This window comes from Podarcis vaucheri (assembly GCF_965113315.1).
Source record: "Podarcis vaucheri genome assembly, chromosome: 12".
Taxonomy (NCBI): domain Eukaryota; kingdom Metazoa; phylum Chordata; class Lepidosauria; order Squamata; family Lacertidae; genus Podarcis; species Podarcis vaucheri.
This window is the reverse complement of record NC_138750.1, coordinates 62,528,401-62,544,210: the sequence shown is the minus strand read 5'-3', so window position 1 is coordinate 62,544,210 and position 15,810 is coordinate 62,528,401. Positions and strand designations below refer to the sequence as shown.

The following is a 15,810-nucleotide window of genomic DNA, read 5'->3' as shown; positions in this document are numbered from 1 at the left end:
CAGCAGGGGAGAGTGTGTGTGTGTGTGTGTGTGTGTGTGTGTGTGTGTGTGTGTGATCCTGACAGGACCCCAATGGCAATCTGGGAGACTGGAAGGGGGACTTTTCAAATGAAAACCAGTTTGCAGAAGGTGACAGCTGATCCCCTCTAGGACTGGTGCTGCAATGACATCTGGCAGTGGTGAGAGGAACTGCAGTTACTGAATCATGGCAAAGTTTGCAATAGTCTTCTAGTGAAATGGGAACAGAGACTGCGTTTTGCAGAAGATTGGTCCATTTTGGGGGCAGCACAGTTTCCGGCTGCAGGAGGGAATGGTTGGCAGGGCAAAAGAGATCAAGCTGCTCTCCCTTTGAAAGTCAGCAGGTAACAGGCACACGCCAAATGAGTGTCTCCTTACATTTCCCATAACCTCCAACATTTCTCCGATGAAAATAGGGACCTCCCATTCCATAATGATAATTTTACTGTTTATACCCCACATCTTACTGGGTTGCCCCAGCCACTCTGGGCAGCTTACATCAAATATAAAAACATAATAAAACATTAAACATTAAAAAAACCACCCTTCCCTATACAGGATTGCCCTCAGATGGCTCGGGGGTCGGATAACTCCATACCCTCCAACATTTCCCCAGTGAAAATGGGGACATCCTATGGAAAAGCGGAACATTCTGGGATCAAATCAGAAACTGGGATGGCTTCTCTAAATCAGGAATGTCTCTGGAAAATAAGGACACTTGGAGGGTCTGATTTCCAAGCAAGCAAGTAGTCATAAATTTCATAAATTGCACATCCTGTTCCCATATCGGCCTGCAGTACAAGAAAGGAACACGCCCATTCTTTTAATGGGCCAGTCACAGAATGGGTCAGTCACAGAAACAGCATATCATTTTACTTATCAATATCTATTTTAACAAAAGTGGCTGCAGATTAAAGGTAAAGGTAAAGGTACCCCTGCCCGAACGGGCCAGTCTTGACAGACTCTGGGGTTTGTGCGCCCATCTCACTCAAGAGGCCGGGGGGCAGCGCTGTCCGGAGACACTTCCGGGTCACGTGGCCAGCGTGACAAAGCTGCATCTGGCGAGCCAGCGCAGCACACGGAACGCCGTTTACCTTCCTGCTGGTAAGCGGTACCTATTTATCTACTTGCACCCGGGGGTGCTTTCGAACTCCTAGGTTGGCAGGCGCTGGGACCGAGCAGCGGGAGCGCACCCCGCCGCGGGGATTCGAACCGCCGACCTTTCGATCGGCAAGCCCTAGGCGCTGAGGCTTTTACCCACAGCGCCACCCACGTCTGCAGATTAGCAAAGCCAAAAAGGAGGAAACTGAGGTCCATTTGAGCAATCAATCTGTGGTATGTTTTGAAATTACAGTATATTATTGAATAAGACAGAAAGCAGAAGGGATTGTACACACACAGAGAGAGCAAGCTTGTTCTCTGAATGCTGATCCTTATCTAGCTAACAGCAGAAATATTAGCAGATTTGGGTGGGTAGTAGGAACCCCCAGGTTTGAAGAAGCACAACACGTACACACCTGCCACCTTTCAGGAAAAAATATTTCCCGGGGGAGACTAACTAGCCCAAAGCCCAGCGGCCCAGGAAGGCTGAGTCGCTGCTGGGGAAGAAATGGAAAAGTGGGTGGGAAGAGGAATGGAATGGAGTGTCCTGGGAAAGGATGCCAAGTGGGAAGATCTCAGGTGGGCGTCTCAGAGAGTTCAACTGAACGGGGCCACATGGAGGCTGCAACTCATCTCCTCTACCAAGTCTTAAACCTTTTGCGTTCTGGTGGCCTTTGACCAGCTACGATTGGCCCAACAGCCATTCCTGGACCAGGGAAGCCTTGCCCCGGTGGTTCATGCACTGAGTACTTCAGGACTGAGTTACTGCCATGCGCTCTATGTGGAGCTTCCCCCATGTCTGATCCAGAAGCTGTAGCGAGTGCGCGATGCTGCAGCACAATTGCTGGCCACAGTGAGACCTTGTCTGCATAGGAAGTCTGGGCTCAGAGGTCTGGTTACCCGATTGAGTTCAAGCCATTAATCTGAGCCCATGGGGAGGGGTCTCTTTCTCCTCCTCTGGGCAGCCTGTCCATCTTTGAGAGTTAATATAGGAAGGATATGATAGGAAGTGATGTTTCCACCATAAGCGGAAGGAAGAGAGCTGCTGTCCTCCTTCGCAGGGGTGGCTGTGGACCAGCTCAAGAAAACTGTCTGCCTCGGGGTCAAGGGAGGATGAGTTTGGAGCCCCTCCCTCCTGGGAGAAGCATGAGACCAGTGGGCGGAGCCTCTGCGCACACCTGGGGGGCCCTCCTCCCTCCCTTCAGAATCCCAACTGCCACCTGTGACCTGAGCTGTGGGGGGGTGGGGGTGTCCAGCTTGTTCAAATCTGCTCAGAAACGGTTAGTGTTTTTAAAAATGTATATGGTGGTAAATGTTTTGGACAAAAATGATATAGGGGGAAGGAAACGGTTAGTGGAGAGGGAGGACCCCTACGAAGAGAGGTTGTGGGGAGCATCAGTGTAAGGGGGGGCAGAACAACAGTCCCAGGTTCATCATCTATGCAAAAGAACCTAAGGAGACCCCGCTGGATCAGGCCAATGACCCGTCTAATCCAGCATCCTCTTTGCCCAGGGCCCAACTAGACGCCCCAAAAGGAAACTGACAAGCAGGATTTGCACCCAGAGCCACCCAGAGCCCTTTCCTCCTCCTCCTCCATGAATTTGTCTAACCCTCTTTTAAAGCCATCCAGGTTGGTGGCCATGGCTGCTTCCTGTGGCAGGGAGTTCCACAGTTAAACTCTGTGCTGCGTGAATAAGTCCCGTCTTTTATCTGACCTGAATCTTCCAGCATTCAGCTTCCCTGCAGGTCCACCAGTTCTGGTGTTTTGAGAGAGGCATAATTTTATAAACTTCTAGTATGTCGCCTCGAACTCGCCTTTCCTCTAGACTCAAAATGCTGCAACTCTCAGGGGAGTCTCTCCACTCGCTCAGTCATTTTGGATGCCCTTTTCCAAACCTTTTAAAATTCTACAATAAGCTATTTGAAAATTGTGATAGGATCCTTCGGACCCAAGTGGAAAGGTTAGGTCAAAATGGCTTAGCTGTGTACGATAATGGGAAGTAGACTCTAAGAGGCATGTAATATAAAAAGTGGTCCCATTTACCTTGGAAGAAGGAAGACCATTTTAGCATCCAAATAAAAAATAATAAAATGCAATCTTTTGATCAAAAAAAAAAAATTCTACAATATCCTTTTTGGATATTGTAGAATTTGAAAATATCCAGAACTGTACACAGTACTCCAAACTGAGTTACACCATAGATTTGTGCCCCTCAGTTTTCTGGCTCTCAAGCGCTAACAATCACTTCCTGAAAATGAATCCCAAACCACTGTTGTTGTTGTCGTCTAAAAGTCTGGCTGCCAAGAGAGCATATTTGTAAGATTCAGTAGTCCTCTCTCCTGGGGGTTTGGTTCCTCCCCTGCTAAAAATTTCCCCTTAGGGCTTCAAGTATGGTGCCTTCACACTAAAATTCCCAGTTGGTCAGACATTATTCAGTACTGCATTGCAGAACAGAGTTCAAGGAGTCTGTTGATCTACATTAGCTGTGATCTACATTGGGCAAGAGATTCCCGCATTGCAGGGGATTGGGCCCTTGGGGAGGGACCCTTCCTAACCTTGTCGTGAGGATGAAATGGGGAGAGGAGACCCATGTAAAGCACTTTGAGCTCCTTGCAAGGGAAAAGGCGGCACAGAAATGTAATAAATATTGATTTCAGCAAGGCATTTGACAAGGTGCCCCATGATATTCTTGTAAAGAAGCTGGTAAAATGCGGTCTTGACTATGCTACCACTCAGTGGATTTGTAACTGGCTGACTGACCGAACCCAAAGGGTGCTCATCAATGGTTCCTCTTCATCCTGGAGAAGAGTGACTAGTGGGGTGCCACAGGATTCTGTCTTGGGCCCGGTCTTATTCAACATCTTTATCAACGACTTGGATGATGGACTCAAGGGCATCCTGATCAAATTTGCAGATGACACCAAACTGGGAGGGGTGGCTAACACCCCAGAGGACAGGATCACACTTCAAAACGACCTTGACAGATTAGAGAACTGGGCCAAAACAAACAAGATGAATTTTAACAGGGAGAAATGTAAAGTATTGCACTTGGGCAAAAAAAATGAGAGGCACAAATACAAGATGGGGGACACCTGGCTTGAGAGCAGTACATGTGAAAAGGATCTAGGAGTCTTGGTTGACCACAAACTTGACATGAGCCAACAGTGTGACGCGGCAGCTAAAAAAGCCAATGCAATTCTGGGCTGCATCAATAGGAGTATAGCATCTAGATCAAGGGAAGTAATAGTGCCACTGTATTCTGCTCTGGTCAGACCTCACCTGGAGTACTGTGTCCAGTTCTGGGCACCACAGTTCAAGAAGGACACTGACAAACTGGAACGTGTCCAGAGGAGGGCAACCAAAATGGTCAAAGGCCTGGAAACGATGCCTTATGAGGAACGGCTAAGGGAGCTGGGCATGTTTAGCCTGGAGAAGAGGAGGTTAAGGGGTGATATGATAGCCATGTTCAAATATATAAAAGGATGTCACATAGAGGAGGGAGAAAGGTTGTTTTCTGCTGCTCCGGAGAAGCGGACACGGAGCAATGGATCCAAACTACAAGAAAGAAGATTCCACCTAAACATTAGGAAGAACTTCCTGACAGTAAGAGCTGTTCGACAGTGGAATTTGCTGCCAAGGAGTGTGGTGGAGTCTCCTCCTTTGGAGGTCTTTAAGCAGAGGCTTGACAACCATATGTCAGGAGTGCTCTGATGGTGTTTCCTGCTTGGCAGGGAGTTGGACTCGATGGCCCTTGTGGTCTCTTCCAACTCTATGATTCTATGATTCTATGAAATAAATAAACTCCATGATTCTATGATTCCCGCATTTGGGGTTGGGCTGGATGACCCTCGGGGTCCCTTAAATGATATTATCATTTAGCTGTGACTCCTGCATTACAAGGGGCTGGTAATAATAATAATAATAATAATAATAATAATAATAATAATAAGAAGAAGAAGAAGAAGAAGAAGAAGAAGTTTTATTTATACCCCGCCCTCCCTGGCCAGAGCCGGGCTCAGGGCAGCTAACACCAATAAAATAAAATCACAGTAAAAACATAATAGGGGAAAAGAGAGGGAGAAAAAAAACCAATTTAAAATACAGCTTAAAATGTAATTTAAAATGCAGCCTCATTTTAAAAGTACCCATAGACCAAAACCATAAGAGGAGGGAAACATAAGGGTCAGACTAAGTCCAAACCAAAAGCCAGGCGGAACAGCTCCGTCTTGCAGGCCCTGCGGAAAGATGTCAAGTCCCGCAGGGCCCTAGTCTCTTGTGACAGAGCGTTCCACCATGTCGGGGCCAGTACTGAAAAGGCCCTGGCCCTAGTTGAGACCAATCTAACCTCCTTGAGGCTCGGGACCACCACAGTGTTGTTATTTGTGGACCTTAAGGTCCTCCGCGGGGAAGACCAGGAGAGGCAGTCCCATAGGTATGAGGGTCCTAGGCTATATAGGGCTTAAAAGGTCAAAACCAGCACCTTAAACCTGACCCTGTACTCCACCGGGAGCCAGTGCAGTTGGTAAAGATGACCCCTGGACCTCTCTTCCATGCCACGATGTTACAATCACCCCACTAAGATCTGCCTCGGCCAACGCCTGCCTGTGTGTGATCAGATTTATTGGCACACACGGCAAAATAAGCCATGAAAATAAGCTGGGACCACATAGCACCAGTCCTGAGAGACCTACATTGGCTCCCAGTACGTTTCCGAGCACAATTCAAAGTGTTGGTACTGACCTTGAAAGCCCTAAACGGCCTCGGTCCAGTAGACCTGAAGGAGCGTCTCCACCCCCATCGTTCTGCCCGGACGCTGAGGTCCAGCGCCGAGGGCCTTCTGGCGGTTCCCTCATTGTGAGAAGTGAGGTTACAGGGAACCAGGCAGAGGGCCTTCTCAGTGGTGGCACCTGCCCTGTGGAACACCCTCCCTTCAGATGTAAAGGAAATAAGCAGTTATCCTATCTTTAAAAGACATCTGAAGGCAGCCCAGTTTAGGGAAGTTTTTAATATCTAATGCTGTATTGTTTTTAACGTTTGATTGGGAGCCACCCAGAATGGCTGGGGAGACTCAGCCAGATGGGCAGGGTATAAATAATAAATTATTCTTATTATTATTAATTATTATTATGATTATATATGAAAAGAGAGAGAAAAGGCGGGGGAAGAGAGAAACAAACCCAAATCTCCATATTACATTTTATTATCAATAAAGAATATATATAAAAATAACAATCAGATTTATTGCTAACCCAAGTCAGCTATGTGCCAGAGCCAGACAGGCTGCCTGCCTTGAATCTTTCTGGGGGTTTTCAGAAGGGGAGACCCTCGCCATACAGCCTGCTTGCCCCCTTCCGTCACCCCACCTCCTCCGTTTTCACGAAAGGAGCCTGGCTGTCGGGCTGCGTCACCCACGGGCCGCCCGCTGCGTCGGCATGGCTGCGCTCGTGCAGTTTCAGGCTTCGTTGGCAGCGGAAGGCCTTGCCGCAGGCATGGCAGCAGGAGCGACCCTCTGGCCGCTCGCCCGAGTGCGCCGCCTGGTGCCGGAGCAGCCACGAGCTGCACGCAAAGCTCTTGGCACAGTCCTGGCACTGGTGGAGCTTCTCCCGGGCGTGGAAACGCAGGTGCTTGAGGAATCCGGCCTTCTGAGGGAAGCTGTTCCCGCAGCGCGTGCAGGAATAGGCCCTCTCCCCGCCGTGGGTGTTTTGGTGCACCGTCAGGTTGGTCATACGGGTGAAGCGCTTGTGGCACTGGGCGCACTGGTAGGGCTTCTCCCCGGTGTGCGTCCGCCGGTGCTCCACCAGGGTCGAGAGGCGGCTGAAGCGCTTCTCGCACTCGCCGCAAGCGTAGGGCTTTTCCCCGGTGTGCGTCCGCTGGTGCTCCACCAGGGTCGAGAGGCGGCCGAAGCGCTTCTCGCACTCGGCGCAGCCGTAGGGCTTCTCCCCCGTGTGGGTGCGGTAGTGCGTGGTCAGCGTCGACTGGTGGACGAAGGCCTTCCCGCACTCACGGCAGGAGAAAGGCCTCTCGCCCAGGTGGGAGCGGCGGTGCCGGGTGAAATTCTCCTTCCGGGCGAAGGCGTGCCCGCAGTCGGCGCAGATGTAGGGGCGCTCGGGGGAACCCCGTTGGAGGTGAGGTCCGTTCGGGGGGACAGGATCCCTCTCTGCTGCCCCAGGGAAGACTTGCTCGGCGAAGCCCTGGGGTAACGCTTGACCAAGACCGTAGCCGCCGTTCACGTCCTGGTAGACGTTCTCTTCCGATCTCTCTGCCAGAGTCCAGTGGGGCTCCAGCTCCTCAGGGGTCCCACATTTTTGGTGCATCAGCCAGCTGTCCACTGCATCAACAATTTATTTCATTTTTTATTTGTGAACAAATAAAGAGAAAGAAGTGAGTGGGGGAGGGAAAAGTGCTCGAGGCTGTAAATAGTTCAATAAGCACTGCTATTGTTGCAATGAATATACGATTACAGCGGTACCTCGGGTTACAGACGCTTCAGGTTACAGACTCCCCTAACCCAGAAATAGTACCTCGGGTTAAGAACTTTGCTTCAGGATGAGAACAGAAATCGTGCTCTGGCAGCAGGAGGCCCCATTAGCGAAAGTGGTGCTTCAGGCTAAGAACAGTTTCAGGTTAAGAACGGACCTCCAGAACGAATTAAGTACGTAATCCGAGGTACCACTGTATTACCAAGCCATTATAATTTTACAAAAATGCGTTCCAAGTATTGTTATATTTATCCATGCACAATCTGCGTCTAAATCCACAGGTGAGTCTGTGGTCACCATCTGAGACCCTTCTTCCTGTGTCCTCCTCCACAAGAGGTCCAGAGGGTAGAAAACACACAGCTATTCCGCCTGGCCTTTAATTTGAATCCAGCCTGATCTTTTATTTCCCTTCCCTTCCCTCCCTCTCCCCTTTTATGAAGATTACCCGCTCTGAGACCCCACAGCCAATTCTCCCCTGGCCTCCTCGCTGGCCCAAATAGGACTAATTCAGCCAGCTAGCCCTGGGGATTGCCTAATGCTTATTTCCTCTAAATTGATTTTTGAATTTTATTGTTGTTCATGTTTTTATACTGTATTTTATGCTGCTTTTACAATTAAGTGTTTTAAATTTGTTGTTAGCCGCCCTGAGCCTGGTTTTTGAACTGGGAAGGGTGAGGTATAAATAATAAAAATTATTATTTACAGATAGGTAGCCGTGCTGGTCTGCCATAGTCAAAATAAAAACATTCCTTCTGTGTATCTGTGTATCTGAAGAAGTGTGCATGCACACGAAAGCTCATACCAAGAACTAACTTAGTTGGTCTTTAAGGTGCTACTGGAAGGAATTTTTTTATTTTAAAAATTATTATTATTATTATTATTATTATTATTATTATTATTATTATTATTCTATGACTTTAGGCAAACAAAGCAACATTTTGCTCCGGAGATGGCAGCTTGGCCTGATCCCTGGAGCTTTACTTCACTGCAAAACTGGCTTGCAAAACAAAAACAAAAAAGGCAGGGGAGTTAAAGGTTTGGAAGAAGAGGAAATCGGTATTTGCCACTTATGAATGCAAGGGATTAAGGCCTCTTGTGAGGGCAGAAGGATCTCTGACTTTACTCCACTGGAGTGGAGAGATTAGGCATCTCCACCACAAAGGAGGCACAAGACAGCATTCTTCTCCCCAAACACCCCCCCCCTTCAAGGTCCCCCAATATATCCTCTGGAAGCATCTAAGAGCCTTTTCCATGGAGAAAGATCCCGCTGGGATGTTAATTCCAGACCCATTGGTCTCCAGAATAAAAAGCCTAACAGCTACACATTTCTGGCTTTCAGATTTTAAAAAAGGGCCATTGATCACTCACCTGGGGCTATTTTGCTCCCCGGACTCTCCTCCTCTTCCTCCTTAGCCAAGGGCTCCTGCTCTTGTTTTACCTGTGAGGAGGAGGCAGCCTCCGAGATGGACTCAGGTGAGCCTGCAGAGGAGATGGGAGAAGAAGATGGGATTTCTTCCTTTCTTAAGATCTGTGAATTGTCATCATTATTATTTATCAAATTTCTACAGGGCCCTTCATCTGTAGACCTCAGGGCAGTTCACGAGAAAAAAATACAAGGTGAAAACTGAAAATACATATGATAGGATATCTTTATAGTTATTGTCCCATACAGAACAATGACACTGAAAAATCTATATAAGACATTCGAAAAACCCCTAAAAACTCTGAAACCCCATTTTAAAATACAATATACTCCTATAGAGACTCCTTATGCTGCGTTTAAAACCAAAATTGCATTTGGGTAGAAACTTAATAAAACATACATAATAAAAACAAGAACAAAAAAACCCCTTCATACAAACCAATAATCATCCCCCCCCCCCCCAGAATTGCTTTCATTGGAAGTGTATTGCAGTGGTTAGAGTGTCGGACTGGGACCTGGGAGAGACCTGGGTTCAAATCCCTACTGGGCCATGGAGCTCACTAATAATAATAATAATAATAAATTTTATTTATACCCCGCCCTCCCCGGCCAGAGCCAGGCTCAGGGTGGCTAACACCAGTAAAATTACAGTAAAAAAATAATAGGAAAAGAAAAAAACAACAATTTAAAATACAGGTTAAAATGCAATTTAAAATGCAGCCTCATTTTAAAGGTAGCCCATAGATCAAGATCATAAGGGGAGGGAAACACAAGGGTCAGACTGAGTCCAAATCAAAGGCCAGGCAGAACAGCTCTGTCTTGCAGGCCCTGCGGAAAGATGTCAAGTCCCGCAGGGCCCTAGTCTCTTGTGACGGAGCGTTCCACCAAGTCGGGGCCAGCACTGAAAAGGCCCTGGTCCTAGTTGAGACCAATCTAACCACCTTGTGATCTGGGACCTGCAAAGTGTTGTCATTTGTGGACCTTAAGGTCCTCCACGGGGCATACCAGGAGAGGCGGTCCCATAGGTACAAGGGTCCTAGGCCGCATAGGGCATCAAAGGTCAAAACCAGCACCTTAAACCTGACCCTGTACTCCACCAGGAGCCAGTGCAGTTGGTAAAGATGACCCCCGGACCTCTCTTTCATGCCATGATGCTACAATCACCCTGCTAAGATCTGCCTCGGCCAATGGCTGCCTGTGTGTGATCAGATTTATTGGCACACACGGCAAAATAAGCCATGAAAATAAGCCGGGACCACATAACACCAGTGTGATCAGATTTATTGGCACACACGGCAAAATAAGCCATGAAAATAAGCCGGGACCACATAACACCAGTGTGATCAGATTTATTGGCACACACGGCAAAATAAGCCATGAAAATAAGCCGGGACCACATAACACCAGTCCTGAGAGACCTACAGAACCGTAGAGGTGAAAGGGACCCAAAGATTCCCACCCCAGCCCCCAAACACCAAGGAGCGGCTTGGAACAGTCACCTGGGACAAAGGATGGAGCCGCGCTTCTCTGATGGATCTGCTGCTTCTGCAAGGGGTTATCAGCCACGCTGGCATCCCCGAGGTTCTCCCTGGAGTCTGCGTCCTGCTGTTCGCCGGGACCCAGGTCCTCCCCTCGTTCAATCCGGGACAAAATATCTGGTTTGGAGATTGCATAATCTGTTGGGGTTGCAATGAGAAAAGAGAAAAGGACAGGACATCCTTAGTTGGGTTTTTTTTTTCCAAAAAAAAAAAGAAGTTAATTTTCCAGATTTATAACAAACATATCGACAAATACAAAAAGAAAACATCAAAAAACAAACAAGCAAGCAAACATAGATCCTAACTGTAATAGTTCCACTTTTGTTAACATTGTTGAGTGACTTCCTCAAATCCCCCTGGCTGAGTTTCCATATATATTATTGTAGCAATTTTACCAAAACTAATTTCACCTAAAATTTACTTAGTCCATTAACCTCTTTCTTTCTTTTCATTTTAACTTTAAACATATTATTCTATAACATCACATATTTAAATCCTAGGCCAATCTGATACTTGCAAGTTATCTTAACATATTTAGCTAAATACAGGAAATCCTCAGTTTAGAGAGTGGGGTGGAAGGCCTGTTTTTAGGGGAATAGAAGGATATTTACTCATTTGTTTCGTAAAATTTATACAGGCCTGATTGCAAAAGCAAAAAACCCTATCCCTCAATGCGGTCTGCAAAAAAATAAAACCATAAAAATCAAGAAACAGCACTTTAAAGGACTGAAACAGCATTGGAACGACCTTAACTTTCTAAGCATTGCTTATGTCTAAGCAATACAGTGGTATCTCTGGTTGCGAACAGGATCCGTTCCGGAGGCCCGTTTGCAACCTGAGGAGAACGTGACCCGTGTCTGCATGGGTCGTGATTCGCTGTTTCTGCGCATGACGTCATTTTGTGCAACTGCGCATGTGCGAGTGGCGAAGCCCGGAAGTAACCCGTTCTGCTGCTTCCGGGTCACTGCAGGACACAACCTGAAAACGCTCAACCTGAAGCAAATGTAACAAGAGGTATGACTGTAGTGTTTTTAGCAGATGCTGAAAAAGACTACAGCGAAGGCGCTGGCCTGGTATCAATTGGCAGGGAGTTCCGAAGTGTAGGGGCTGCCACACTGAGCAATCGAGTTCTTACCAATGCGGAAAACGGGTATTTTGTGGCACGGAAGAGGTGAGACTGAGGACAGCCCCAAAGTGAAGGAGAATTCAATTACTTCCTAGTATCAGATTGGCCTAGGATTTAAATATGTGATGCTATAGAACAATATGTTTAAAGTTAAAATGAAAAGAAAGAAAGAGGTTAATTGACTAAGTAATTTTTAGGAGAAATTCGTTTTGGAAAACTGCTACAATGATATATATGGAAATTCAGCCAGGGGGATTCTAGGAAGTCTCCCAACAATGTTAACAAAAATGGAATTATTACAGTTTGGATTTATGTTTGCTTGTTTGTGTTTCTTTTTGATGTTTTCTTTTATATGTTTGTTATAAATTTGGAAAATCAATAAAAAAAATTGAAAAAACAACAACAAAGTGATGGAGAATTCGGAGGCAGGCCAGGGTGAACGCAGGGCCCAGAAGCCTCCTTTCTCCCGCCGGCTCTTACCGAGAGAGATCAAGTATTCGCAGTTCCCCTTCAGGACGTTCTTGTAGAGTTCCTTCTGCCAGTCCTCCATCTTCTCCCGCTCCTCCTGGGAAAAGGCACCGCTGCCATCAAAGGTCACCTGCAAGGAGTCAACCACAAAAGTTGATGCCCCAGAGCACCCTGGGAAACGAATGATCCCAGGAGGGTAGCGCGGGGAGGGACCCCCAAAGGTCATCTAGCTCAACCCCCTGCGATTGTTTTGTTATGTGGTATTTGTTATAATTATGGAAAACATAATAATTAAAAAAAAAATCCTGCTTTTGCTAATAAAGAGTTAAGTCTAACTTGCACAGTGTGATTTACTGCTGGCTGGCTCCTGCCAGCGACTAACCCAAGGCCAGAGAGCCAGGGGAGCTCGTGTCTCCTCCCAGCTCCAGCTTTCCGTACACTGAACTGGTCCCATCAACCCAACCACAAAGTCCCCCAGCGCAATCTTGCTCCTGTTATCGTCAGGCAGGGTCCACCTACCTTGGGAGACTCCCCGTTGACACCGGGTGGGAGCCTCAGGATCCAGAAGTTGCGGTTCTTGAGCAGGTTCTCCAGGTTCTCCAGCCTCCTCCGGAGCAAGCCGTACTCCTGGATGAGGGTCCCCAGCACCGTCCACTTGCCCTCCAGCTGGTTCCCGATTTCCAGCTCCGTCTTCTCGCACTCAAAGATCTTCTTCTCCGCCGTCCCTGTCCTGCCCTCCAGGCTCAGGAGCCGAGACGTCAAAGCGTCCACTTTGCTCTCCATCGCCTGGACAGCGGCCACCAGAGTCCAGACAGACGCCTCCGTCACCTGCCCCGCCGGACACTCGAGGATGGCAGGGGACTGCAGGGAAGACGGCGCGCCCCGCAATTCAGCGTCCCATTCCGGAGCCTGTTGTCAAGGACACAGGTTATTTTTTTTCACAAAAGGAACTAAGCTTTTTGTTTTTGCCGTTTCTGAAAACACTCCAAACATGTAGAGGGCACCAGGTTGGGGAAGACTGGCCTGCAACGCGTCTCTCAAGCACCACCTTGAGTTCCTTGGAGAAAAAGTAGGATATAAATATTATAATGCAGGGAATTATATTTAGGAAGGAGGAATGCTTGTTTCTTGGGGGTTCATCTTCTTTGGAGGGAACCAGGGATCTGCCAGGGATCTGTCACAGACATCCAGTGATCTACTGGTAGGTCACAATCTACCTGTCAGACATGCCTGTTATAATGGAATCACGGTGGTTGGGAAGGGGCCTTGATAATAATAATAATTTAGTATTTATACCCCACCCATCTGGCTGGGTTTCCCCAGCCACTCTGGGCGGCTTCCAACAAAATATTAAAATACAGCAATGTATCAAACATTAAAAGCTTCCCTAAACAGTTCTGCTTTCAGATGTCTTCTAAAAGTCTGGTAGTAGTTGTTCTCGTTGAAATCTGGTGGGAGGGCGTTCCACAGGGCGGGTGCCACCACCGAGAAGGCCCTCTGCCTGGTTCCCTGTAACCTCACTTCTCGCAGGGAGGGAGCTGCCAGAAGGCCCTTGGAGCTGGACTTCAGTGTCCGGGCAGAACGATGGGGGTGGAGACACTCCTTCAGGTACACTGGGCCTTTGAGGCCATTTAGGGCTTTAAAGGTCAACACCAACACTCTGAATTGTGCTCCAAAACGTACTGGGAGCCAATGTAGGTCTTTCAAGACCAGTGTTATGTGGTCTCGGCAGCCGCTCCCAGTCACCAGTCTAGCTGCCGCATTCTGGATTAGTTGTAGTTTCTGGGTCATCTTCAAAGGTAGCCCCACGTAGAGCGCATTGCAGTAGTCCAAGCAGGAGATAACAAGAGCATGCACCACTCTGGCAAGACAGTCTGCGGGCAGGGAGGGTCTCATCCTGCGTACCAGATGAAGCTGGGAGACAGCTGCCCTGGAAACAGCGTTGACCTGCGCCTCCATGGACAGCTGTGAGTTCAAAATGACTCCCAGGCTGCGCACCTGGTCCTTCGGGGGCACAGTTACCACAAGGATACGTAGTACTGGTACCCCCCCCCCAAATATATATATATTAAAAGTGTGGCACTTACTGTGACAACTTCATGGTGAGTACCAACACCTTTCCCCCCCTTAGAATAAAGCACTAACAACAACAACAACAACAACAACAACAACTCTCCTTGCCCCTTAATAGATCTCTGCTCCCCACTTGGTCCCTTTGCACCAAAGGTGCAAATGCCACAACCAGGCACGGGGAGGGCAGAGGCAGAGGCAGAGTTCCATTAAAGGAAGAATCTGATTCCGAATTTAAGCACCCCGTTCACACAGCACAAGGCTGCAAGCGCGCATCTCCACCCGCAGAATTCCGCCATCCCGCCTGCTAAGAACCTACGCCGCCGTTCCCTTTCCCTTTTGCACCGGGAAGGAGGGGAGCGGAGCGGGGTAAATGCGGGGTAAGTACCCCGGAGGGAGGGGAACGCTCGTCCGGATCAGCCGGGCGCCAAGTGCATCCTCTTCCCATGCAAAAAGAGCAGGATCCAGGAAGCCCAGCGGACGCGAGGAGGAGGAGGAGGAGCCGGAGAGATGCAAGGGCGCACGGGCTTGGGGAGCGCGCGCTGCTTACCTGCGCGGGCGCCCACTCGGCCATGGCGCCTCCGAGGGTCCCGGCGAGGGATCCGTCCGGTGCTGGTGCGGAGGGCCGGCGCTGGGATCCGCAGCTCAGAGCATGTCGGGAGCAGCTTTGCAAAGCGGGGAGGCGGGGTGCAGACTAGGGAGGGGAACCGGCGCCACTCCGGAGCTGCACCGCCGCCTGCGGGCCTGGGAGAGCATCGCCGCAGAAAGCGAGCAAGCGCAAAGGGAGCTTCGCTTGCACCCGCGGAGGATAGGAGCGGATCCTGCCCCTCGGAGGTTTTTTGGCTAGGGCACCCTCCAAATAATGCGCGCCTAGCAGCGCTCCGTGGGAAACCTGTTCCGCTTGCCAAGCGCGCGCGCGCGAGGGGCTCTCCTGCGCGCCTCTGGGGATGTGCAGAGTTCGTAGAATGGTAGAGCTGGAAGGGACCCCGAGGGTCGTCTACTTCAGCCCCCTGCAGTGCAGGAATCTCAACCAGATCATACGTGACAGGCAACCTTTGAAGAATCATAGAATTGCAGAGTTGCAAGGGACACCCTTGATGTATGGAAGTGAGACCTGGACCATAAAGAAGGCTGAAGAATGGATGCTTTTGAATTCTGGTGCTGGAGGAGACTCTTGAGAGTCCCATGGACTGCAAGAAGATCAAACCGATCCATTCTGAAGGAAATCAGCCCTGAGTGCTCACTGGAAGGACAGATCCTGAAGCTGAGGCTCCAAGACTTTGGCCACCTCAGGAGAAGAGAAGACTCCCCGGAAAAGACCCTGATGTTGGGAAAGATGGAGGGCACAAGGACGACAGAGGACGAGATAGTTGGACAGTGTTCTCGAAGCTACCAGCATAAGTTTGACCAAATTGCGGGAGGCAGTGGAAGACAGGAGTGCCTGGCGTGCTCTGGTCCAGGGGGTCACGAAGAGGCGGACATGACTAAACGACTAAACAACAACAACAAGGGACACCCAAGAGTCATCTAGTCCACCTCCTGCAATGCGACAAATCTTTTTGCCCAACGTGGGGCTCAAACCCACG

The 15,810-nt window shown here is 48.9% G+C and overlaps 1 protein-coding gene across 1 annotated transcript; it reads right to left on the bottom strand.

Moving 5' to 3' along the window:
* Positions 1-6,304: 6,304 nt before the first annotated feature.
* LOC309514919 (zinc finger protein 783-like) lies at positions 6,305-15,676 on the bottom strand. The gene is made up of 6 exons (XM_082192413.1): positions 14,775-15,676; positions 12,674-13,063; positions 12,167-12,284; positions 10,522-10,698; positions 8,968-9,078; positions 6,305-7,448 (listed from the first exon to the last, which is right to left on the bottom strand). Exons 1-6 carry the CDS (start codon positions 14,796-14,798, stop codon positions 6,475-6,477), a joined length of 1,794 nt encoding a protein of 597 aa, XP_082048539.1. The 5' UTR covers positions 14,799-15,676; the 3' UTR covers positions 6,305-6,474.
* Positions 15,677-15,810: the final 134 nt, after the last annotated feature.

What these genes read in the sequence shown, in the direction of transcription:
- LOC309514919 (XM_082192413.1), bottom strand. Translation starts at nt 14,798, where the DNA reads ATGGCCGAGTGGGCGCCCGCGCAG. An exon ending in CCGAGTGGGCGCCCGCGCAG is followed by an intron (nt 13,064 to 14,774) that starts GTAAGCAGCGCG and finishes CCTTGACAACAG; the next exon opens with GCTCCGGAATGGGACGCTGA. An exon ending in GGGGAGCAAAATAGCCCCAG is followed by an intron (nt 7,449 to 8,967) that starts GTGAGTGATCAA and finishes TTGTTGATGCAG; the next exon opens with TGGACAGCTGGCTGATGCAC.